At 37.5% G+C, this 26,806-nt stretch overlaps 1 protein-coding gene across 4 annotated transcripts; it reads right to left on the reverse strand.

Annotated features, from left to right (window-relative positions):
- Positions 1–538: 538 nt before the first annotated feature.
- Positions 539–26,806, reverse strand: LOC108967440 (protein sprouty). 4 transcript variants are annotated; one of them, XM_018930845.1, is made up of 3 exons: positions 26,591–26,806; positions 22,018–22,693; positions 539–4,389 (listed from the first exon to the last, which is right to left on the reverse strand). In XM_018930845.1, the coding sequence occupies exon 3, from the start codon at positions 4,195–4,197 to the stop codon at positions 2,077–2,079; it is 2,121 nt and encodes a 706-aa protein (XP_018786390.1). In that variant the 5' UTR covers positions 4,198–4,389; positions 22,018–22,693; positions 26,591–26,806; the 3' UTR covers positions 539–2,076. The 4 variants fall into 4 exon arrangements, with proteins under 4 accessions (XP_018786390.1, XP_018786389.1, XP_018786393.1 ...); XM_018930844.1 differs by having other exon boundaries at positions 26,355–26,806; XM_018930848.1 differs by having other exon boundaries at positions 26,731–26,783.

Here is a 26,806-nt window from a genome sequence, read left to right on the forward strand (position 1 = left end):
AAGCATTACAGAAATATAAATATATAGTGATCCAGATCTCAACTGCAACTCTTACAAAAGCAAAGCAGAGTCGCTGATTACCACTCAGCTCATTTTGGTAAGCTTTTTCAGCACCTCTGACCTTTGCAAGTTACTGCAAGCCCTAAACTAGTTGATTTGATGACAGTTGTAATGTCTGCCTTTACTTTTTAGCTGCTTTCCTTTTTTCGTTGTGAGGAGCATAGTTTTACATTTATGCTAAAATTTTTTTCAGATTTTCTTTTTATACGCTACAAAAAGTTTGCCATATAAAATACATTTTACGATTTTTTTTTCAATTTTTTATCTGTACACACACAACCAAATGCCTGCTAGTGTACGTACATATATATTTTATACATAAATGTTTTACTTTACTTTTTGTTTCATGTTTCTGTAATTTCGACTGTAGGAATCAAAGGAATAATGCGAGCGTGGATACTATATAGAACGCTAAAGGCAAGCGGCCGAAACGCACATTTGCGGATATTTTCAATATTGACTACATTGCTTTCGCTGCTTTTCAATTTTATTTATATCTTTTTGCACAAAAAGGAGTGTTAAATTGTGAAATATGAGTGTATTCTGTCGGACTTTTGGAGCGCATCCAGTACTAAAGGTTTTAACTAACACAGACTAACATTTGTTTGGTAGGTTTGCATATTATTGCTCACATTGCTATAAACAGACTTCTACGATTTCGAAAAGAAAAATGAAAAATAATTAAAATAGTTTTGTTTAGCATGTCGCATAAGCTAAGCCCTCTGTGTACCGTTTCAGTGACCAGCGTCTTCAAAAGCGCACCCTAATTTGCCTTAGCTATTCGTTTACCTATCCTCTAAATTATCTCGAGCTTTAAGCTTTTCCATACACATACTCTCGTTTTCCGATTATTTCACTTAGTTTTACACTTTGCTACTCCGTACGAATACCAGCGCCTGGTTTACGATTTCTTATATACAATTGTTTTATTTTTGTTTACTTTTTTAGTTTTCTTTTTACAATGGAATTATGTTATAAAGTATTCAATTAAGTGTGTCAATGTTTGACACCTCGACCTGACTTAGATGGTGAACAAATAAACCGTTAAAGAAAGTAAAAGTAATTAATAAAAAAGTTATAACAAAAATAATTTATTAAAAGTGTTTAGTTTTACAAGTGAATAGTTTGTGAATTTTAGTGGAAATTTATTACATTTTCTCTACTGAAAAACGTTGAAACCAAATTACGATAAAACACGGCACATTTACGATCGACTGTGTTGGGTAAAAAAATTGAAAAATTCAAACTGAAATTAAAATTGCGTTTGCACAATGAAATATTAAATGGTTAAAATTAGAAAGCACGCTTTTTAACTCCCTTTTAATTAACATTTCTAATAATTAATAATTATCTGTTTGCAGTCTTTGGTTATTATTTTTTTTACTCTAAATATATAGTTTATTCATGAATTTCCCATTTTCTTTACTTTCTTACCCATCTATAATGTTATTTTCAACTTCTTTTTCTTTGACCGTTATAGTTCATTTAGTTAATTTCGTTCTGCATTTTTTGTTGTAAGCAGCTTTTTCCCCCTTCTGTTTACTGTCTTCTCTACTCTTCTGTTTCTAGCACTAAGGCACTGCCGCGGCGGGCTCGGCGCTATGTGGCAGCAGTGATTGGTTTACACCCTGTCCGGCGGTCAGCTTAAATTTGGGAGAAGGAGTTAGAAATACAGAAAGATAGAGATTGGAACTCATTGCGCACAATAAATGCAAGTTCTTTTACATTAAAATACTGTTGCTTGATTGTCAGTCAATTAACACTTCTCTACAATCAGGCGATTTTTTGCTCGATAAACTAGACTACTACCACCACCCTTTTACCCCGGTCACATAGTCTCTATTCTCTATGACTGCCTCACGCCACAACCCACCGCCAGCAGTGGTTCTTCTTCAGTTATAAATCTTCTCTGATCCAACTTCTGTACTTCATACACATGTAGTACCCTAGTTAAATGGCGTTTCCGCATACAAATTTCTATACCAGTTTGGCTGTAGATATATAGCCTTTATAGTTTTAGTATTCGCCATTTGAATCGAGCAGTCGTTTCTTAGGCGTTAGATCGCCTTTTCGCATATGATGATTGTGATGGTGATGATGGTTATGATGATGATGTCCATTGGCTGATTTCAATGAATCACTACCACCATTGTTACCGCTTAAAATGCTTGCCGTACCGCTGCTTCCATTTCCGTTAAGGCCCAACTGTGATATCGGTATAATGTTGGTTGGCGAGTCCGTTTGTTGACAGCGGCAACCACGGCCCACAATCCGTCCGTAACATTTCTCACAGAAGGATACGCAGCCGCGCATCGGCCAATACAACCAAAGGCAGGGTAGTACGAGCGATAGTGCGCCCAGCCAACCCCAACGCTGCGTACGTTTGTAGGGTCCGCATGAGCAGGGATTGTCAACGCATGGTGTGCCGGAGCCATCATCGCAGTCCATGTCGTTGTCGCGTGCGCAATGGTAGAATAACGCCTTGGCGCAACACAGACACGACACATAATCGATGACCGATTCGGCACTGCACAGGCAGGTCTTATTGCAGAGCCACGTTTGCGGCAGATGAGGTGGACTTTGGCACTGTTCACAACGGCAATGACCGCATCGTGGGCAAAGCAGCTGATTCAATGAGGATGTATCACCGCTGCTGCCCAGTATGATGGGTGTACCTAGCGGACTGGCGCCGTGTACAGCGGATATCATACCCTGTGGCGTGGAAATGCCCGTCGCTATGTTGTGCATGGTTAACAAGTCATCGAATGCGGGTAGATTTTTAGCAAATTTGCAATTATTGCTGCCGATGTGCGACGTTTGGCTGGTCGTTGAGGCGGGTTGTTTGGTGATTGCCGGAGTAAATGACTGTTGCGCGTTCAGTGAGCTGGTAAAGCTGCCCAAACCGCTGCTACTACTACCGTGCCCATTCGGCGCGACTGGAATCACCTTGCCAGTATGTGGACAGGTTGTTGTCGCTGGAGTGGGCGTAGGCGTTTTGTGATTATGATGCGAATGTAAGAAGCCGTCTGTGCCGTCGATGCCCGCCGTGACGGTCGTCGAAGCCACTGTTCCCGCCGCCAAGCGGTTCGAATGTACCTGGTGCTGATGCTGGTGCTGCAGGTGTTGTTGTTGCTGCTGTTGTTGACGGAATTCTCGCTGTGGCAGCAACAATAGATGATGCGTTGTCGTTTGGCCACCATCATGCTGTCCCGCCGGATGTTGCGCGCGCGAAGCATGTTGCAGCTGCAGTTGATTCGGTAAGCCAGCATTGGGTGCAGCGTTTCGGAACGGAGTATCGACGTACTCGTTGGTGAGCCTCTGGGACTCGGGTCGCGGTTGAGCCAGCGTGACTGAGGAAGCAGCAGCTGGTTCGGTGCTATGGAAATGACTGAGTAAACCAGTGAGACCACCACTTAAGCCACCGTTATTGTTCGATTGGCTACGCGCGTTGTTATTGCTGCTGATACTGCTGTTGCTGTTGTTGTTGTTTGTATTGTTATTTACAAGTAGTCGTGCAGCGGCACCCGGGGTAGGCGGCAATTGTCTGCGGCGTGTAAACGTATTCGCCGCAGTTATGGACGATGATGATGTCGAAGAGGATGTGGTGCTGACGTGGCTGCTATTGCGGCTGAGATTCAGTGTGGTCGGTCGCTGCGGCAGTATCGTCAAATGATGAATCTCGTAGTCCTCGAACTCTGGTTGCATTAATGTTGTAACACCATTAACGGCAACACTTTCATTTCGACTGTTTGTACCAACACCTCGATCTGCCCCCGTAATACTATATTGACTTGAATAAATGTTGCTATTAAAATTATGCTGCTGCGGCTGTTGCTGTTGCTGTTGCTGTTGCTCTGGCTGGTTATTACTAATTGTACATTGCGCTACTTCGGTGCTCGTCGTGTTCGTTGCTGCTGTCGCTGTCGACGTTGTCGTCGACATTTGCCGCTGTTTCTGCTTTTGTTCCTGTTCCCGCTGCTGTTGCTGCTGTTGTTGCTGTTGCTGTTGCCACTCCGTTTGCGTTTGCGATCCGTTTAACATAGTCTCTGGCTCGGGTGCTCGGGGACGATGTACACGTGGTAAGTGCTTTGGGGGCCGAGGTGGCGCCAAAATATCGCCGCCATTTCTACGATCCATGTAGTGTGGCAAACTTTTGCTTGAGAAACCTCAATGCCCTCGGTACGCTAGCCGTGGACCATCAGTTTCCCTCATTCTTTTGCTCGGCTCTTCGGGCAGATCACCGTATACTATCCGTGTCAAACCCTCAGTTTCCGATCCGACGCAAATTTTTATAAATCGCAGTGCGATGAATGTGAAACGATTGGCCTTCTGAAATTAGAAAAAGAAACCGGAAATTATTTAGTTGCACTTTTGTAAGTAAGTAAGTAAATAAAAGTGTGGAAAATACTAAATACGAGTCTTGTCAAAATGTATACTCTAGTGTAGCTCTACATGGCTATGTATATTAGTTTTGTACTAAAATTTATTTATACATATATTAAGATTCTTATTTACGGTATAGCACTTTGCATTAAGCAAAAATATTTTAACACATTCCGATATTAATTTCTTTGTTTTCAAAATTATTATAAATACTCGGTGTGAGGAATTCGCAAAACGATATCCAAAAAATTTTGAGTATTTTTCCGTCTTATTGTTTACATTTTTATAACTACAACACACAGATCCGCAAATTGAGGTATGCATATTAAAAAAAAAAAAACACCCAAATGCCTTGTAGGAAGAGTATGCTTGAACGACTCAAAAAATACAAGAAATATATTATTTTGACCCCATCATCAAACTTTCTTTGCAGCAGGCAACGTTCTACTGAAGAACAGAGTGGCGTTGTTCAAGGTGATTAACTGTAAACAAAAACTGTTTTTCGAAACTATTTAACACAGAATCCACAAAGCATTGATCAGATAGGCGCGAAATCGGCAAGTAGGAACAGAATTTAGAAAATCTGATATATGTACGTGTTTTCTTGAACGCGAGTTCCAAGTAAGATATTTTGCTTCGTAAAGGTAGATAATTATTCCGCTGCAATCCGTGCTGTTCGGGGTTGAGGTCGTCGAAGCTTGCATTTCGTATGTAACTGTAATTTCGTATGTAACTGGAAGCGTCAATAATTGCATGTATCTGTCGTATAATTCCAGCAACCAGCACGCTTGCATATTTATCTATTCGGTGATTTGCATTTTCACCGCATTAGTTATTGATTCCACACATTGCCTGTCGACATAATGAATGAATCTTTGGCGTTTGGCAGCCAGCGCTTGGCCAAATAGCACAAAAAAAAACCGAAGATAGAAAACATAAACAAATATTTAATTTAATCGATGTAAAATTGTTTCCCAACGAAGGCAAATATGAAGCTTTCGTTAAATGCCTGCAATCATTTCTTTCAATGAAAATCTATTGGAACTTGTTTCTGTGAGTTTTTATTATTATTGTTGTGCTACACGAAAATTGTTTTCTGTATTTCTTATTAATGAAATAATGAAAACAGAACGGCCGCACAACACATGTAAACACATTGACACACTCACACACATACACGCGCGCCACTCGTGAACATTAAAGTATCCAAAAATAACCACAAAAAGATAATTTAAAATTTGAAATTAAAAAATTGACGACTGAAAAATAGCCACAATTACGTGAAATGTTTAAAAATACGAAAGCCAATGTTGGGTACAGAAAATTCTGTATTTCTACAAATATATATGGATTTATACTACATTCGATTTGGCAATCATAATGGTGCTTCATTATACGCTGTTATTGTCGTTCCCTCATGTTAGTTGCCAGATCAGATAAGTGCGAGAGGTAAATTTTGACATTAAGGCAACCATGATTTTCATTATTTTTAACCTAAAATTTCTGGGAGAGTCATAAAGTTTAAACATTTTTCTTTTATTTATATTTGCTTATTATTTGTTTAACATTCTGCTACATTAAAAACGACATAACATGAGTGACATACTGTAATGTTACGGCAACAGTCGCTTTTAAAGTTCGTTTACGCTTAACAGTGCCTTAGCATTCGACGCTACTGTAATAAGGTTCCTGTTTTTTGCTGATAGTTGAGAAGGTGTAAGACTTACAATTTTTGAAAACTCCAAACTAACGTTTTGAAAACGTGGTACGATCTCTTTCAGAACTGTCTTTTCCAAACTTTGCATGGCGCGTACATACATGTGTTGTTTGGTACATCTCAGCCATTGAGCATCGTTAGCGCAGCACACATTAGAGTACCCACATGCTGTTGGTCGCCTGCTGTGCTCTGCTGCGTTGCTATTTCTCCCGCGCAAAACCGGATATGACGTCAATTAGGGGGCGTTGGTTACGTTTTCAATTAATTTTTCATCTTCATTAATTTGTTTTGGCTTAAAATTCCGCTTGCTTGCTTTTTTTTTTTATAAATTTGACATAGTGAGATTTGCTCTGTGCTTGTTCATTTTGAATAACACCGTGAGATTTATTCAAGTTGCTTCAGAATCAGCATAGTATTATGGCATCACTGCGATATCCAAAGGCAAGCGAAGCATAAGTGGAATTTTTAATAAACTTATTATAAAATTATAAATTAATTTCGTGAAAATATAGAAATATTAGAAAAGTTGTTAAGGCAATAAGAAATGAAATTGTGATTTAGAGAACCATTGAAATTCGCCTTATAGAGAAGACTAATGCCGTCATTTTATTTAGTTTGGTCATGCATTTAAAATTACAATGGTTCTGATCATCTAAAAGGATTGAAATTAAATCGAAATACTCTTAAGTCAGCGCAAACACATACATACATATATATATTAGTAGTATGTGTGTATGTATTGCATCTAAGGTTGTTCATATCAAAGTCACAGGCTTAGCTTAGCATTAAACCCAATAAACTCACGCCTGAATACGGCAACACATATACATACATATATGCCTATACATACATACACACATAGATGTATGTTTGTGCATGGTGTAAATGATTATGGGCTCGGAAAAAATACCCATGCGTTCGCATTTCACTGAACTTTTTTCGACGTTGCTATTATCAGACGAGAGCGGAAATATAATCAGCAGGCGACATTTAAAGCAAAAAAAAAAAAACGAATAACTGTAATTGCCTACGAAACGAAAAGCATACATATGTACACACAGTTATATATATGAATGACTTTGATATTTGAAGCGAAATAAGGCTTTTCACAAAAACAAAAAAAACATTTTTAACAGACTTTTTAAAGGCATACCTATGTACATACATGCATACATACATAAATATATAGAGACATATGCATGTTGAACCGCTGACCGAACTCGCGTTATTGATGTAATCGGTTTGTATTCGATAACGCTTGCCGTGGACTTTGTACTTGCATTTTATTACATATTAAACATTACGTTAATTAACCGCTATGAATTTCTGAAAATATGCATTTATGAGATTTTATGAATTTATTTGTCTTTTACAAAACATCTTCCGCTCATCAACTGAAGTTGTGCTCATCTCCTTTCCGGCGAGCCAGCTGCTCCGACTCTTCCACGCATCTACCTGTGATTGAAGCAGCTCCCAGGCAACAACTTCAACAAACAAGGTCGGCAGCTGCCACCAGCGGATGCCAATTGTGCGTAAGTGCTGCTGCTGCTGCCTTCATTACATACACATACACACACGCATGCATGTTGCATACTTAGGCTTCTTTCTTAGTATTAAGTGGTTGAGTGTATGATGCTGCACTTGCACCACATTAAAGAACACAGCAGGCGACTAAGAGTTAGAAGTGGCTATTAGAAGTCGCACAGTGTCATCAGCTTGTTCAAAATGTGCTCGAAACATTACGGATGCGAGGAAATTAAGAATGACAGCACACAGCCGCGACATACGGCAATGTATGTTGCAAAGCAACATACAAACATGCCGTGATAAGGTAGAGTGCGTCTGCTGGCTGCCACGATTGACTAATTGATGGAACAAACCCGTTTCCTGCTGGTCATATACCGAAGATTGTGACAAAGCCAAAACGTTCGCATACACAAATACATATGTACATACATATGCCTTATGTAAAACATTTACACATACCTTCACATATGTATGTACATACATATAGTACATATGTATATGTATATTCGCAGACATGCTTGGAGCTCATTCATTTTTTTTTTTTTTTTTGTATTGAAAGGTGTATGTAAGAACTACACTGGGCGAAGAACATTGGTGTGTTTTATTTGTAAATAGCTGTGCTGTGCTCTTTACAAGCTATGGATCACAACAGTAGTAATCAACGAAGCGATATCAGAGCTGCAACACTCGCTGGCATTTGTGGTGGTGATCGTACGACTTAACGCAATCACTACGAATGCTTTGTAAACAACAACAGGAAAAAGATCCAACAACGACAAAACGGAGACGATTACTTACTATAAGCATGTCTCCCTGCAAGTTTAAAGAAAGCCACAGCTCTGAAAAAAGCAGAAAACCTTAACAAAGGGCGATGATCACCTTTATGGTTATGGTGAAGACATTGATGCATTTACGGTTTTTTTTTATTAATAAGAAAAGGTGGATCCAGAAAATCAGCTCAGATGGCAGAAAAATGTTTAGGCTCTGAAAAATGTGCTTCTAGCAGCTACTCAAATATTCGGCGTCTAATTTTAAATTGTATAAAATGTAGAATCTATTTCCGATCGAACTTTTGAAAATTGTAATTAATTAGAGTGCTTGCTTCATGTCTTTCACACCAACGCCACTTGCCGCATTGCTGAGGAATTGAGGTATGTGCCAGTACGTATTTGGATTATTTAGATGAATGAATGGAATGCCGTTGAAAGAATTGTAATAAATATAAATATGGTGTATGTATGTATATAAACGATTAGTTGAGCATGTTATGTATGTAGCTTTACATGTTTATATTTACATACATATATGTTGGGGGATTGGGAATATTACAATGAAAAAGCGCACATGCCGTGAAAATGAAGATATTTCGGAGCCTCTTACGCACACGCAGTCATAAATTCATTATGAACACACACATACAGATACGACGCGTACACGATTACAGCCGAAAGTGATAGACGGCGGTGGTGCGCTGTGTACCTGCTAATGCCAGTCGAAATTGGCATTCTATAGATATAATCGTTTATATGTATATACACATTATGTATATATATATATCGATTTTGTGTATATACTATGTGCATACAGATTTGTTTTTGAGCAACAACTGCCCACGCACACAGCCACCCTTGCACAACACGCCCCCAAAACGCTGCAGATGCCGACAATGCTCAGCGCTGCGACACACGAATTTCATTCATTCAGCAGTTGCCAGCAGCTGTTTGCCGTCAGCGACGCCATACTTACATACACACCCCCACACACACATTCCAATGAACCGAATTTGCCGAAAGCGGAAAGAATTCGCTGTGAAAGTGTTGGTTGCTTTTATTTTTGGAAGGCGCAGCCAAACCCAGCACTCATACATACATACACTCATGCATTAAGACATATAAACGCGCGCGCGTGTGTGTGTGTGTGTGCGTGTGCAAGGATGTGCGTGACCTGCTCTGTATAGCTGTATTTGGGCAAATCATTGACTAGAGCATACGACATAATTCTCTTTTGGCTTTATTCGTGTCAATCCCCGCTTTGTGCCCGAATGTGCGGGTGTATCGGTGAATAAAATAAATAGCTGCGAATACAGAAGAAACTGATGACGTCAATGGTTATATGTGTCGGTGTATGTGAAAATGTGGATAGAGCATATTTGGGGAGTTATTATGCTCGCTGCTGTATGTCGCATATCGCTGTGTGTGTGTGTATATTACTTTCTGTTCGTTGTTGGCATTTTGCTGTTTGTAGTTCCTGCGCTGCACGCTGACCAAATTTATGCCAACTATGAGGTCATTGAGACTTTGAAAGTTATGATAACGCGTGCATACATACTATTACTTACATACATAGAAATATACATTTAAAGTTTATTTTCACCTTGATATGAGAGAAATGTGCTCCCTTAAGCTTCTACATAGCTTGTCTTAAGTATAAAAAATCGTAGTAGGATTTTGTGCTCTGTTCAGATGTGTGATTTCCCGCTTATTACCGGATTTTGAGCAAAATTTCACATTTGTGAATTTATTTTGAAATTATTTACATACATTTCGAGGTCTTGAAAGTAAGCAGAATAATACAAAAATGTGTATTTAGAAAAATGCAGTGCGGTGGCCGACTCAGTAGAGACATGTGCCTAAGGACATACCCTTCAACGGCCGCTTCCTTGGCGGATACTCATTTAGCACGTACTTTGCAACGCACACATACATAAAACTGAATATACATATGTAGTATAAAATATTCAAGTACATATTCATAGACTTTCCCTTAAAAAAAATACAACAAAAATCTTCAACAAACATAAACATGTATTTGTGATAGCTTCATGTCAAAGAGACTTAAGAAAGAGTGTAGGCGTGAAAATATTCAAGTAACTGCAAGTAACAGTGAACTTCAGCATTAAGGTGAGCAAACAAAGTTTAAAAAAAAATCAAAATTCCAAAAAAATTTTATAGATATAAAAACTCAAACTCAACCAAAAAAAAAGTGACCAAAAATAGCTTAAAACTTTACAACTATATACAAGTTCTTACAATAAAGGATAAAAATTATGCTTTTACAGCTCAGAAAAATATCTGTGAGCACCAAGAACGCCAACTCTCTTCATTAGTAGGCCCATCATGCCTGCATTAATGGGTGTGTATGAGTGTGGCGGTGGTGTGGACGCTTGCTGATTTAGTAGTTAGTCAATCACGCACGTTCGCACACACACACCCACAACCACATACATTATAAAACCGCCAACAATATGACTCAAACGAAAACACGTTTATAAATATGTTTCCACCAGCTTTGTATGTATCTCGCAGGATGTGTTTATAAGTACGCATTGTATGCGCAAACACGCGCAGACGCCTACGTGTATGCTAAGGAATTCTTTATATTCGAGCAGACTTCATTTTTATCTTGTCTCATCAAGCGTTTGTTTCGAATTCACACGTTAGGGGTTGCACGCACACTCTCGATTATGCCATATAAACCTCAAACACTTTGTATGTATGTATGTGTGTCAGTAAGTTGACATTCGCAAGCGACGTCTGCAACATTATGTTGTTAAGAGAACCTTCTGTGTGCGAAAAACGGAGCCAGAACTCAATTTCGCGCAGCAAATTCTTTATAAATATATGTACCTCAACAAAGTGGGCTCATTGTAACGCGGTGAGTTGCTGCTTAAATACTTATCGCAGGCTGTAACTGCGCAGATAAAGTTTCAGTTGAACTGGGTTACCTCTTCTTTTTAAGGTCGCGGTGGCGCAGCCATACCAAATTATGGTAGATATTTATGTTTGAACTTTTCAACTTTTGGCTGCTGCTATTTTTAGACAAACATTTCCATTACAGCACCGACAGTACGTACGTATACATAATATGTGACTGTGTGTGCCGGTGAGTGTGTTGTGAAAAGCTATTTCATCCTTTTTAGGCCGCCTTCGCAAATTTTCCGCTTTCAACGTGGCACGGTGGTGAGGCTTCTATTTCTGTGAGTTTATTAACACTGATTGGCATTATAAGTGTGTATATATACATATAAATGTAAATATATATATGTATATATAACACGAAATTTAGAGCCTAAATTTAGAATATAGCATTCCCTTTTGAACCGCTTTTAGGAGTTATTTTGAAAATGTATGTGAACACACACACACACCGCTTCATAAGTGTGTATTCCTACGCACGTCTCGTTGCATAAATTAATAAGAATCAATTTGACATTGCGAACAAAGGTCACGTAAGTCTTAAATAATCGTTTGTTAAAGTGGATTTCAAATTTCAGTTGAATTTTTTCCTTTGCCCCAAAGAATAAGGTGTGCACCGTGCTGTACGATTATACTTTTTGATTATTTGTCCTAAGCGGTTTTTGTGTTTGGCACATCAAATTTATATAGCTACGTGCCTATTGCATTCCAAAAAAGTTTGCAGCCAAAAATTGGAACGGAAATCCTTAAACCCACACATGGAGTTGGCCATAAATTTGCTCGCTCACTGACCAAATAAAAAATTCCGAGTTTTATATAGCAAAGCTGATTAGGTATGGATAGCTGTAAGTATATACATATTTAATATATATGGTATAAGCTATGCAGTATCGAACTTTATTTGTGGCTGCTCACAGTATGAAAAAATGGATATTCAAATGATTCGCTGCAAAATATAAATTATTAGCAGTATCACAATTAACAAACATTCGGCGATTTATGGTAGTAAATACATATGCATGAATTTTGTCGGCTTGGTATACATATATTTTGCACATATTTATAAATTTACGTGAAGAAGTCAAGAAAAGGCTGCTTAAGCATAAAATCAAGTTTCTGTAAAGCGAATATGCGGATATTATTAATAATAAATTTACATGGGTTCCCTCGGGTTAAAGACAGTTTTTTTTTCAACCATTTTTTTCTCATATAAAATAATGAAATATTTTATTCGAATTTTTTATTGTTACAATGTACACTACATATTAACAAAGAAATTCTGAAATTTTTGGAAAAATATTTTAAACTTGGTCATTGCGATGCCACTTCCGGTGACCCCTCGGAAAAAAGATGCGTCGGCGTTGGTATGATGACTCCTTACATGATCATCGTTGCTACGTGTTTTAGTTTAAACCTTAACTTAGAACTTAGACGAAGGCAAAAAACCTGAAAATTCAATTTGGCAGACATTTTTTTGAAAAAAATTAAAATTTCAGTGATATTTTTTTTTTCAAAAAGTTGTAATCGAAAAAAATCCTGCATCCAAGTCTTTAAGAATTGCATCTCAAAGAACTGTTAAAAATTTCGTGAAGATCGGTTGAGTGCTATGGGTTGAGTAGTAGCCCAGCTAGCCCCGAGCCCACCCATAACTTCTCAAGGCTGTAGCTCCAAATTTATTACTCAGAGCAATTAGAAAATTTAGGAACATATTCTAGAATTTGTTGTAGACAATAAACAAAAAATCGATTTTCTGAAACCTTTGCATAGGTTTGTAACCTCTTATGTGCCTAACTTTAACTATTTTCAGGATTTTGAGTTCCCTCAACTCCAGATATAATTATATCTTCCTTATTCAAGTTTTAATTTTTAATTTTATACATATTTTTTAATTTCATGTAATTTATTATAATGTAACTCAAATATAGTTTATATTATGCGCCTTATGACTTTATATGCCCGACAATCAATTTAAGTTTTTATTTGATTTTAATACACAGCTTTTATCACGCCCATAACTTGTAGGCTACTTAACGTCACACTTCCAAATGTGTATGCATTTTTATTCGTTTCGTAAAATTTTCATTTTTATTTTTATTTTTCGGCTAAAATCACCTAAGACTACACACCACAAAATACGGTCACATGCATGAAATGACGCCTTCTCATTGTTAATCGATTGTGCTACAAATACTATATGGCGACGCGATAGTACGAGCACAATATAATCTGCCCAACATTAGGGTGAACCGTATTGCGCTATTGAATTGCTTGAAATTCACATTTAAAATACTAATATTTTTTGCATAACATTGCATACCTCTATGTGCTATGGTTCGACTTCTACTTCCGTCTTGCTCGAAAACTAAAATGAGGAAGGACATGCTTCTCTATACAAATAGCTTATATCATTAAAGAAATCGGAAAGGAAAATATTATCAAAGGCAGCTATTTCAAATACATGTACAAATAATAATAAGTTGAATCGAACGCAAGCCTCGTTAATAGAGATATTTAAATAAATTCATAATAATAAATTTTTTTATTTATTTTAATTTATTAATGGCACGCTAGGCATGGTATAGAGCTACTGACGATACTTAAAAAAAATATTTCATTTATTTATGAACTATTTTTAAATTTAATTTTAATTTTATTTCAATTTTCGAAATTCTTACTTTTTCTTCTTGAACATTCGAGGTTCTAACTTCTTATGCTCGTTGTCTTACTTACTGCCAACATGCAAGTAGGTACATATGTTTGTAGTTATGTATATGTGTGTATGCCTGTAGTCAGATTCGTACAAGCTGCATGGACAATTAGGTTGCTTGCAGCTGTATATCTATTGGAATAGTGTTTGTCCATATGTATGTATAGAGCTATATGGCCATGTAATGCATGAACCCAGTTGGAAATGCCATTCGAAGGTCACTGCTTCGAAATACATATGTACATATGTGACTGGTAGCACTGAAGATATACGACTACAACGACATCTAACGCCAAAATACGAAAAGACCTTTTCGACCACCCAATATTAAAGGTAAATCAATATGCTCGCATTTTGATACATAATGGATATAAATCGACTTATTGAGAGTTGAGAGCAAGGTCTCAAAAGTAGATTTTATGTTGTTCACAGGACAATTGCCTTAAAATTTCATCTCTAACAGTGCTCAAAGTTAAATTTTTTATACTAAATGCCAATGCTTTCTTTTGTTCAAACTTGGCGGAAAAACTCAACACCAATTGAAGTGTTATCGGTTATATAATTTAACTTGGCCAAGCAAAAGCTTTAGTTTGGCTTGTCAATAAGAGATCAACAAGAATCAGCTGATCTGTTGGAATTGCCGTTGACCTATGGTTGCTACTTCCAGCTGGGTATGTGCATAAACACCTTTGTATTCAAGTATGAATGTATGTATGAATGGATGTTTGCGTGTGTGTGTGGGTATATGTGAATGTAGGTAAGTGTGGAGTGGCCAAACCGGTTTATAGTTGATAGGATTGTACAATATTTTTCTTTCATTTTGATATTATTGTTAGTGTTGTTGTTGTTGTTGTTGATGGTGTTCTTTACCTCAGCGTATTTTTCTTGACTGCTTAGTTCACTGGCTGTCTGATTGTTGATCGTTTGTGGGATCGGTTGAGTGCATGACTGTCGGTTTGCCAGCGCTACATACAAGCAAGCAAACAAACAAATGGAAATCCATGTGCTCGTTTGTCCAAATGTACGTACATATGTACATATGTATGTATGTATGCATGGAGGTGTGCATGTGTCGATCGTTGGGCAGTTTTTGCCACCAGCAACAGTGCGTATGCGGTGGCTTATTTTCTAAACCTTCAACACACCAAATGCACACAAATAACACCAACAACTCCAACTGCAACTCCATAGGGGTATGTGCATATGTTGGGCGGTGTGTATATGTGCGCTTTCATTTGCTTTTGTAACACTTAAGGCTATAGCTATTGCGACTTTCAGATTTAATAAAGTTGGCTGCAATTCTCGCCATCATAATTTATAGCGGCAAAGAGGACAAATACCAACTAATACCAATAAATAATGAGATTGACGAAATTTCGGAAGTACCACAGATAAATACATACATTAGGTCTTAAAAAGCAGATGAGGCTGAGTATTTGGCCGAAGACCCTTATAGTTTTTGTATTATATTAGTTAGTCGAAAAAGTCTTTTCGTATTTTTAATCAAAATTTCAAAATATAGCAAATTTCTTCATTATTTTCACTCATTTCTGAATAGCTGTTACTTTTTTTCAACTTCCCCGGACTTAATTTTTTTTTTTATTTTTTTGGAAGGTTCCTAAATCGCTGTCTCCTCGACAGCAGCAATTACGTAAACCTTTCTATTTATCAGAGATTGTAGAATATATCAATCGAATTTCCTATATATTGTACATGCTTATATAATATATTTTCCCTCTAAAATCTACTATTTCGTAATTATTTTTCAAAATAACATAAAATATTTTTATTTTTCTTTAAAACCAACTCGAACAAACGCTTGCAGCAGTCGAACAGCTGATTTGTGCACAGCAAAAGACAATAATAAAAAACAAAAGAGAGGAAACCGCGGAAAAGTGCTCGTGAGGCAAGTGAGTGGCGGTCAGGCATTGCATGTGGGCAGACAGCGAAAAGAGCCCAAAATAATCATGAAATTTTGATAATTTTATCTTGGCTTTGCCACGTCAAATTAAATTGTGGCCCACAAACACACACACACTGCCACATTTGCGGTGGGGTTTGTTGCGTCAACGTATTCACTGTGTCCACACAGCGTATATATTAATTATATATACTTACATATATGTATATATGTTATATAGTATATAGTACATAGGCGCTTTGCCATATAAAACCGCCAGTGCAAGTAAGCGCATTTCTTTGAATTTCTCCTCTGTGACAGAAGCACTTATTGCGTTCGAATGTGTGAGCATGTGTATGTACATTTATATGCATATATGTAGGCATGTAGTTGTGCACACACATGTGTGCTCGTGTATTTCGTGCGATAATAACTTTAAGGTCATGCATCTAAGAACATATGTACCCACATACTTATCTACATCTTATTTATTCACTGCAACCGTTTTGTTGTTGTTGTTATTGTTTGTATTTGCAAACTATTTGTCCAATTTATTTGCATTGTGCAATAAATTCTGCCTACGCAAAGTTTTTATTACTTAATGCTTTTTGCTGCAATTGCCCCGCTTAACGGCTGTGCACGTGTGAGTGTGTGTAAATTGTTCTTGTCGTTCATCATAACCTACAACGTAGCGCTATGGTAAAAAGTTTGAGAGTGATTTGTGAATATTTGGAATATATTGGTTAGTCGAAAAAGTCTTTTCGTATTTTGTCAATAGATGTCGTTGCAGTCGTATATCTCCAGTGCTACCAATCACATTGTGTCATATCATATAGTGTTGCATTTTATATAGCTGCATTTAACCAAAAAATTAAAATCGGGGGAGTTGAAAAAAGGTTCGCTATATTTTGTAATTTTTGCTCTCTAGCGGAAAAATGGCAAAAGTGGTCGGCCGAAATGGTGCATACATAAATATAAATATAAAAAAAAAAAAAATGAGTTAAACTTTTATTAGAAATACGAAAAGACTTTTCTAAAAGGAAATTCTTCCTTTGCTCCCATCATCATGATTCTTGTATGCCAGCGGGCTCGAGATTAGGCAAATACAAATTTGTCCCAGTTTTTTGTTTATAAAACAATGTGTCGCAATTTTTCACTTTATTGAAAATATTGCCGAGTACCTCCTACTTTTTTTATATTTTTTATTTGTTGGCTTTTTTTCAAGCGTTATAGCTCATTGTAGACTTAATCTACAAAAAAATATAAAACAATGTCCATGAGTGGTTTATTGGTTAATTCCTTGAGTAGGCAAATGTTTTGCTAGGAAATCCATGAAGTGGAATTCCCAATTTTAACATTGCTTAAAGAAAGATATCGCACTGCCGTTGGTATATAATGCTCAAAAATGGAATTGTAGATATGTCTTATCTTCTTCACTGTGTTATGACTGCACTGTGATTATATGTTAGATTACTTGCTGAAAACGGGTTTAGTTCGGATTGTAAATCGTAAATTTTTTAACGATCTTATCAAGCCGGCTTCATTTGTCCCAAGCAGATCATATACATACATTTCTAATACATGTACACGTGTTTCGTTAACAAAAAGTCTCTTACGAAGTTATTTCCGCTATTCAAAACAAATATAATGGGCATAATACTCGGCAACAGAAAAAGTGGAGTGTTTCCCGTTATTATTTTGAGCTCTACACTTCAATTGTTCCTTATCTATCAACCATTTACTTGCACTGAAATTTAGAATTTCACAGACTTATAGTTGCGGTTCATATTTATAGGAAGAAAAAATTTATTGACCAGCATAACGGTATGACGTCAAAGTGAGAAGGAAGCGCAAACAAAAACAAAAAATGAAAAATTCACATAACACACAAAGAGGCATCACGAGCGTGCGCTTAACCAACCATAAGCCATTCAAAGCAGCTACCAAAAGCGAGACAGTTGGCCGAATAAAATGCGTTAGCCAACAACATCTACACGTACAACAATGCCAACAATTGCAAACGTCTGTGTAGCCTCAAAAAAGTGCGAGAAACGCTGATTTACTGAATGAAGTTGAAACGTTGAATCGCCGCAATCGTTTATTATCATCAGACGCTGGCAGACGAAAACTATACAACAACAATAGCGACAACAAAAATAACAGCAGCGGCGATATTAGCAGCCAAAACACAACAAAAATTCAAATGAAATAACTGTCGCAATAAAAAAAAAAAAAAGAAAATCAAAAAGCACGAGGAAAACAGAATACAACAAGAAGAAACACACGAAATAATGTGCAAAGATTTCGAGCAATTACGACAATAGCAGAGCAGTCTGCGTCGCTGGCATCAGTAGCGGGCAGACAGACAGACAGACAGACAGACAGACAGACAGACGGATAGTTCATCTTATTCTAAATGCTGTTCTCGCTATTTATGCCTATCCTCCGAGTAACAATATCAAAACATGAAATGTTTTGTTGAAACAAAAAAAAACACGACCAACAAGCAACTGCCTACCAAGTCCCGAGAGTGTTTTTTATGCCAGCGCCTTTTACTTTGCTCGCTTTCTTCGCTTTCCGAATTTAGTTTTCATGCTTGCCCACTTTGCCAAGGCAGTAAGACAAACCACGCCTCCTCCAACGCGTCAGCGTAGCGCTGCAGCGCCTAAAGATAGATCAAGTTATTTATGTCCCACTCGTAGCACACGAAAGCCCAACAACGACAACAACAGCAACAACAACACCGCCAATACGCTGAGGCATAAAATCTCATTTTTGCGAAAATAAGTGTGCGACAAATGCTGACGCAGCCATGGCAATAGCAACAACAAGAACAACCACAACACAAAGCGCAAAACACTGCAATGTGACGATCGTCATCATAGTCGGCGATCAGCCAAGAAATCGCAACAGTAATAACAACTGAGCTGCTGTAGTAGCATCATCGACAACATTAGGCGCACAACGATGGCAACCGGCAACAACAGCAACAACGGTAATAAGAAGAAAATTACGCCACAACATCCCGCCTTGCTATGCGCGACGCTTATTAGCTTGCCTGTTAGCTGGCTGGTTGGCTGTTTGGCTGTTTGGCTGCCGGCTTGCAACCTTATGCGCGCCCCCACCCCCAGCCGGCGCAATTCGGTCGGCCCCAGCGGATACTGAAAATTTTCGGTTATTTTTAACTTTGCATCGCGATGCTTGCTGCAACAGCGTTGTGCCGCTGAATGTATTGCCACTGCAACGTTTCAATAATTTTCCCTCAACGCGCACACGTCGGCAGCTATGCGTGCGTTTGTACGTGTGTGCGTGCTATTTTTACGAAAATTTTGCGAAAGCGTTTGGTCTTTTCGATGGTTCGGTGGTGGAGGAAGGCACATCGCAAGAAATTACGACCATGTTGTGTTGTACTATGCTGGGCTGTGCTGTGCTGGTGGCTCCTCAGCTATTTATGCGCGTGCATTTACGCAAGTGAGTAATACATATTTTGGTTTGTGCCATTGTTGTTGTTGTTATTGTTAATTTGTATGACGCGCTGACACAGCCAAAGCTGCAGCGGCCGCAGTTAGCCTCCCAGCCGGCACAAGTTTATTGCTGCTTCTTATTATTGTTGGTATTTTCGTTTTTGTCACGGCATGTGCGTGCACTTGTTGTTGTTATTGTTGTTGTGTCGTACTTGTTTTTGTTGTAACAGTTGAAAATAATTTTTGTTTACTTCTTACTTATTTTTATTAACAAATTCTCGTCTCTTTCGTTGAAAAGACGTCAATGAACGAAGAATGATCTTAAGATTTCAGTGAATTTGCGGGTTTGTGCACACTTATTTATGCAAAGGCAAGGTTCTGCGGATGACATTTTTGAAAATTCCTTAGCAAATTTCAATGGGATTTTGCATAATTTTGTATATTGTTACTGTAAAATGTCTTAATTGATTTATGATAATCGAAAAAGTCTTTTCGTATTTCTAATCAAACTTCAACTTATTATATTCTTCTTCCTTATTTATTTCTTAGAAGTATTGCAGATTTTAGGCTTTCTGTTTTAACACCGAAGGCGATGTCCAGCTAAAAATGTGGGGTATTTATCGGCGATTCGGTAATCGGAGTGCTGTTTTCCAGGCGTGAGTTGCCTATTTCTCCAGGAGTCTTTTTTATTTTTAATGTATCTATATAAAAAGAGCGATTTCGATTTTGTTTAAGGCTTGTTGTACAGAATTGACCATTAGCACAATTATTCTTCGTTTTCCTCCAACCAATAAGTGTCTAGAATTTATCATCCAAACATAACCGAAATCGCTTTTCTTATATAGATTCATTAAATTCTAGACATGAATTTAGATATCCAACTCAATCCTTCAATTGTTATAGGAAATGTCTTCGTTATGACACTAGATTATATTTTGGGATTGTTTAAGCAATGTGACAAATTGAAATTTTGAAAGCGATTGGCGATAAGCAAGTTGAGTTCTCCAACATATACTATAAAGTTTTCCAAAAGAAAATATTTTAAGGAAGCTTTTCTGCATTAACTGTAAAACACTTTTTTAAATAGAAGACAAAGAACTCAAACAACGATTTGAAAGCCTTTATAAAAATCCAAAAAATTTCTTCAACTTACTGTACTACTCAGTTATTTAAGATTGCGTTCAAAATACGCGAAATATTTATTCAATATCGCCAAGCGAATGCCAAAACGTTCGCGACAAATCAATACGATTGCGATACGAGTTAACAGCCAATAAACGTACGTATGTATATATCATGTGTATGAACTCGCATATAGACGCGCATAAAATGAATGAATGTAGAAATATTTGTCATGCCATACGTATATACATACATATGTATTTTGATATGTTATACACATATATATATGTCTATATACATACATATGTGCGTGTGTGTATTATCGTGTACGCCTGTGTTTTTACGAATGAATGAATGAATTTTTATAAACGACCACTTCCGCCCCCCAGCTTCTACGCCTGCTCGCCATCGTTAACTCGATCAGCAACGGGCGACGGTTCAATGTGATCGTGGCAGTAATGAAGCACACATATAATCAGCGATCACAAACAAATACGCTGACATACATACCTACGCATACCCTACATATGCACTTTGGAGCGCGTTGAAGTGTTGAGAGATGTTGTGAGATGTGAGAGGAGGCGCGACGCGGCCGTAGTCGAGGTCAAAAGATTAGTGGATCGTGTCGTGTGTGCTTTGTGGAGAGGAGCACAAACGATTATGGCGATCGTCGCACAAACAAGTATGCATAGGCTTGTCTCATACAAACAAACAAACATAAGAGCATGTAGGCAACAAATTATTAGTTAGCTGCGCATGGCAACACCGGATGTGAGCCGGGCGTTACAAATGAATGGCATACAATTTACTGATTTTGTTCGAATAAATGTTTATGATTTGGAGTGAAACAATGCTTGAGTGTAAAAGCGTTTAGAATTAAATGGAAAATTTCGACTTGTAAGACGATGTCTTAAAGGTTGCTCAAATAAAACTTTTCTCGCTCATAAACTTTATGAGAAGGACAGGGTTGGTGCAGAGTGGGACCAGTAGAGTCAAGGACTTTAGTACCGGTGGGATCACAATGTGTCTGCAAAGAAAATTTGTTTCAGATACAAAAATCTAAATACAAAGTTTTGTTTTACACAAGTAATGCTTCTAATTTGTGAGTACTGAAGAGTTTCCGATCACAAAACGCTAATAATAGTATATTATGGAATTATAATTTTTGATTGGCCTCCGCCGTTCATAGCAAATATTCGTAAAAACTTAGGTTTTTCTGTATCTCGTTGATTATGCTTTGAATATTTTCTAAAATAGATTAAAAATAATGAAAAAATGAAAAGAGGATTTTAATTGTAAAATTAGTTTTGATTGTAACAGACTATATATACTATCTATCTCGTTTGAAGCGATGCGACGGTTATGCCTAAGAATACTTAAATTTCTGGCTCCTTCATTGGTTAATATTATTGTTATTTACGAATTTTCGATTGCAAACTTACATTAAATGTTAAAAGCAATCCAGGCGTTGTTCTGCAAATGCACATTCACAAGTTGTTATAGTTGTTGTAGTTGGTGTGTGAGACAATCAAAAAAATTCTTGCGATAAATTGTAGAAACGAAAACACTTTTCGAACTTCTGGAGGAAAATATTCCACCACTATCCCTATTTTATGAACTTTTTCGAATCAGTGGGACTTTTCTATGAAAATATTTTGCACTTTTTCTTCGCAGCCGATGAAAATTGTATCAAAAAGTAAAATTGGAAAACGATGTATTTATGCATGTACTTAATATTCTTTCAGGCACATACGCATTTTTTATTTTTTGATTTCTGGTGTCAATAATGCTTTGACACTGTTTTCATAAATTATTTGTTGTGCAAAAACTTATTGCTGATAACGGATTTTTGAAATATGTACGTGCTCAATTTTATTTATATTTGCAATTTCACATAAAAACTCGCGACGTACGTTTTTCGGATGTGCATGTATGTACGTATGTAACATTATGAAAATTTCGTTTAAATCGGCAAAATTTTTTTTTAATTCTTTATGTTTCTCTTTTGCGTGAATTTGTGTGTTTTGTTTTCACTTTTCATCCACTCCGCAGCCATTAAGCTTCGATAATTACTTCAACTTTGGCTTTTGCCAGCTGAGGAAGTATCTAAAAATATACCTACAGAAACACAGATTAGAAAAATCGTGGATTTTTCGTTTTTCACATGATTATTGGTGAATCAAGAGAATATTTGGTATTCCGCAATATTAGAACTCTCACATGCTTTCCAACCCACTGCCCAACGAATTCGAGCGTATTTTTCAGGAAACTTTTATTTTGTTAAAAAGCGCACACTTGACTGCATAATATATATGTATATAGAATATAAAAACAAATTTTCTGCGATTTTTGAACGCACTTTACTGTTACTTAAGTAACCGCTCGCAGATTTTGTGATTTTCGTATATTTGCACTGCACCTTCGTCAACACATCACACAGTCCGTTTGAATATTTTAAATATTTTCGTAACGCAACTTGTTAATTTTTATTTTTTTTTTTTGGAAATCTGTTTCGATTTTGTTTTAAATGAGTAATGCCTTATTAACGTTCGGAACGTACTCGAAAAATATATAGGAAAGAATTGGTATTGAAAATATCCGCACCGTTTGATCCGTTCCACACGCTTATAGTCTGATCGCACGACGAGCGCTACGTTTGACGAGTTTTTAACTCACAAACTTTTTTAAGCGAAATGAACTACGCTAATGTGCGCGACGAGCCGCCAACCGACAAAATTTTTGCCTTCTCGCTGCTAATGCTCACATGCCATCTATCCATCACCAACAAAGCAGTCCGACACGTACGAACACCACATATTAAACCGCGTATACGGACACAGTGGGCGAAGAGCGATAATGCATACATATAGGAGCTGGAGCATAACAAGACTGAGAGCGGTGAGTATTGCTTTGAGTCAATTGCGTAGTTTGAGTGAATGAACTCAAAAACCGATTCTCTTTGATGTTTTTTTCAGCGAATTGGCAAGACTTTTAGTTCGAGCAAATCTGAGTCAGCTCGCGGATCATGAGTAAAAATCTTGAGTAATAGCCTCCATTGACCATATATAGTGCATATGAGTGAGCGACTTCTCACTTTCAGTTACTGACTCGTTCAGCGTTAAATCCAATTGTGATTGTCGCTCTTTGCCTACTACCGGTCTTTTTTGTTAGTGTGACTGCTGCTTACGTCGGTATGTTGGCGTTCGCCCACTTGCGGCGAATTCATTTCAAAATGAATGAAATTTAATGAATGCCGGTGCCATCGAACGATCACGCCGATAGTCAGCAGCAAAAACTTTACCATTTTATGAAAATGAAATGAAAGTACTTCGTGTAGTGTTGATCGGGCCGAGACGAGGTACCTCTGTACGCTATACCTGTTTACATTGAAATCCATAGGATGTAGATTTCAATGCGTGGTTATATGTAAACAACCATGACCAATTCGCTGGAAGTACATATCCAATTCGCCTCCGTCCATACATACAATCATACAATCATAAATAAATGCAAATATCTGAGAAGTTTTGCTTCTATTCATTTTTCCGCTGCTGCTGCTCAATACCTTTTGTTTCTGCCTCTTCTTCAGTTCTACGTTTTTCTTCATTTTTCGAGTATCTTTTTTGATTTTCATTTTAGTTTTTATTTTTTCGTTTTTGTTAGTTGAACAAATTTTTCATTCTCAAATTTTTGCTGTGGCAGCAAGAACCGAATGATCAACCGACAAGCCATTATACGGTCGATCGGCTGGTGCTCGGATTCGAGTATATGTATGTACATACATGTGTGTTGTATATGGCATATGCACACACAAGCCTACATTCATGGTGCACATGTACATATGTAATTAGGCGAACGGATGGGGCCGGATGAGCGTCTAAACAGCCGTACATATGTATGTAAGTATGGCGTGTGTGTATGGGGCGTATGTGTAGTCGAACTTACCAACTGACAGCAATAAAAGTCGACATATCGGGTCGATAGTTGGACCAGCACACCATCAGTTCTATCTATCCATGAATTTATGTACGTTTGTATGTCTGTATGTTTATATGTATGTATGCATATGTTGAAAAAAGATTATATATTTGGATTTTTATGCGTGAGTGTGTATGTGCTTGAGTGATCTTAATGTGAGCATGTGTATGCCGCATGCTGACTACGCACACACACTCGTACATTTTGGCTATGTGTGTGTGTGTATGTATGAGCGCGTAGTTGGGTTTGCAAACTGATGATCGTGTTGTTAATTGTGTTGATCGTCCTCATCCGCTGTCGCGCTCTCTGTATTCGCGGCAGTTGAATGCTGAATGAACTGAATGGGCAATTTTTGCGCTTTCAATTTCGCTATGAATATACACACACTCTAATATACGCATACATACATGCATACATAGATTTGGACGTGTATAATTTCATGTTTGCTTTTACGATCTACACGATCAGTTAACTATTCAGCATAGGATCAACAGTGAATCGCTAAATCGCTTAAATCGCACAACTCTGAATATTTTATATACGAGTATTGTTTCTACATATGTACGTATGCAGAAAAGCATATAAATATGTAGACTTATGTGACCGCATGCACTCTAGTTTATGTGGTTAAGTCGGGTTGAGGCTGACTGAACCGCCATCTCTATGTTGATCAGCGCGGCGCATCGTAATCAGTGTGCTGAGGGATTGCGAACCGGATCGCGTCCGCAGTGACAGCTGTGGTGACTTGTTAACCAAGCGTGGTCCACACTCAAACAGGGCACATGGCGGACGTACAAATTAATGACGACTATTGTTGTAAAAATGTTCTAACTATTAAAGCATAAATTCACATGTGAGTGTGTTAGTGTTGGGGGTCGTTGTTGGGGAACTCTAGCGGTCCTAGCCTCCTAGCCTTACTGTCATAGTCCCCCTGTTGGCTGTAAATGTGAGGTTTGTGGCGCAAGTGGGCAACTACATGTAAAATTTTTGTCGCTATCTTATGTGCGCTTTGCTGCAGCCTCTAGATCGACTATTTCCGTTTTTCATTACCACTATGTGGCACCCTTGTCGGTAAAACCGTTTTCATTGCTCCCGCGCAATTTTCAATTAGTTTTCTTTATTATATAGAGTATTATGTAGAGAAATAATATGTATACTTGTATGTATGTGTGTGTATCATTAACTAATTCCTATATAAATATGAGTATAATATATACACATGCATGTTCGCTTTCTCGCATGCCTTTGTAGTGTTTTTGCTTTCGCAATTTTGATTTTTTCTCAGCTATTTTTGTTACGCTTTCTCGATCGTCGCGTTATTATTATACATTTTGTTGTCTCTTTAGTTTTATTTTATTTTTATTCCCATGTTTCTTATTTAATCGTTTTATTGCTTTGAACTTTTTTGTTTTTGCATTGTTGTTGCTCCACTCATGTACACCGCATATTTGCTTAAAATGTTGCTGAATATAATTTAGCTCTTTTACGTGAGTGTTGTTGTTTGTGCTGCTTTCATTTGTCAATGAAATGAATGAATTTGCACTTGTGCCATGGTGATGGCGATGGCGAAAACGAGCGAAGTTTCGGTGGGCGGTGAAGAAGGAAAGCAAGTGAGCGGACGACACTGAAGCGTCGGAGAGTGAGCTGGTAAGTTTTTGTGGGGGAAGATGTTTCATTAACAACTAGTTGTAAACGTATGTAGGTGTCGATATAGAAGGTAACACAGTGAGGGAGTTATATATGGATACAAAAATTTTAGATGGAATTTTATGTTTCTAGGAAAAACGGATCGTTTAGGCACCTCTAACAAACTTTGCGCCTTGCCGCTGCCAAAACGTCGAGCGTTCGAATTTTCGTTCACGCTTGCCGATGTTTGATTTCTATTGGGTTCATGGGGTGTTTATGAATCTTTTGGTAGTATTATAAAAGACTGGCAGTCTTCGCCGTGTAGTTGTTCTTCTTCCAGTTAATTTCACTTTGAATTTCAAAATTTTACACAAGATGAATTCTTCAATAAGCACATTTTTTATAACTCACTTTTCAGCGGAAACCACTACAATAGCAAACACAAGCACTAGAGTGTATCGTTTCAGCAAAATTCGATATTTTCAACGAAAATTAATTTTATTTAACACAAAACAAATGAATATATTGTACATTATTGCTTTTGACTTCACTTTTTGTTAGTGTCGCGTAAGAATCTCCATATCCACACACACACACGCTCGGAACGACGTTAACCAAACCGTCCAC

This window comes from Bactrocera latifrons, unplaced genomic scaffold (genome assembly GCF_001853355.1).
Source record: "Bactrocera latifrons isolate USDA-ARS-PBARC rearing strain unplaced genomic scaffold, ASM185335v1 scaffold_188, whole genome shotgun sequence".
Lineage (NCBI taxonomy): Eukaryota > Metazoa > Arthropoda > Insecta > Diptera > Tephritidae > Bactrocera > Bactrocera latifrons.

What these genes read in the sequence shown, in the direction of transcription:
- LOC108967440 (XM_018930845.1), bottom strand. Translation starts at nt 4,197, where the DNA reads ATGGATCGTAGAAATGGCGGCGATATTTTGGCGCCACCTCGGCCCCCA.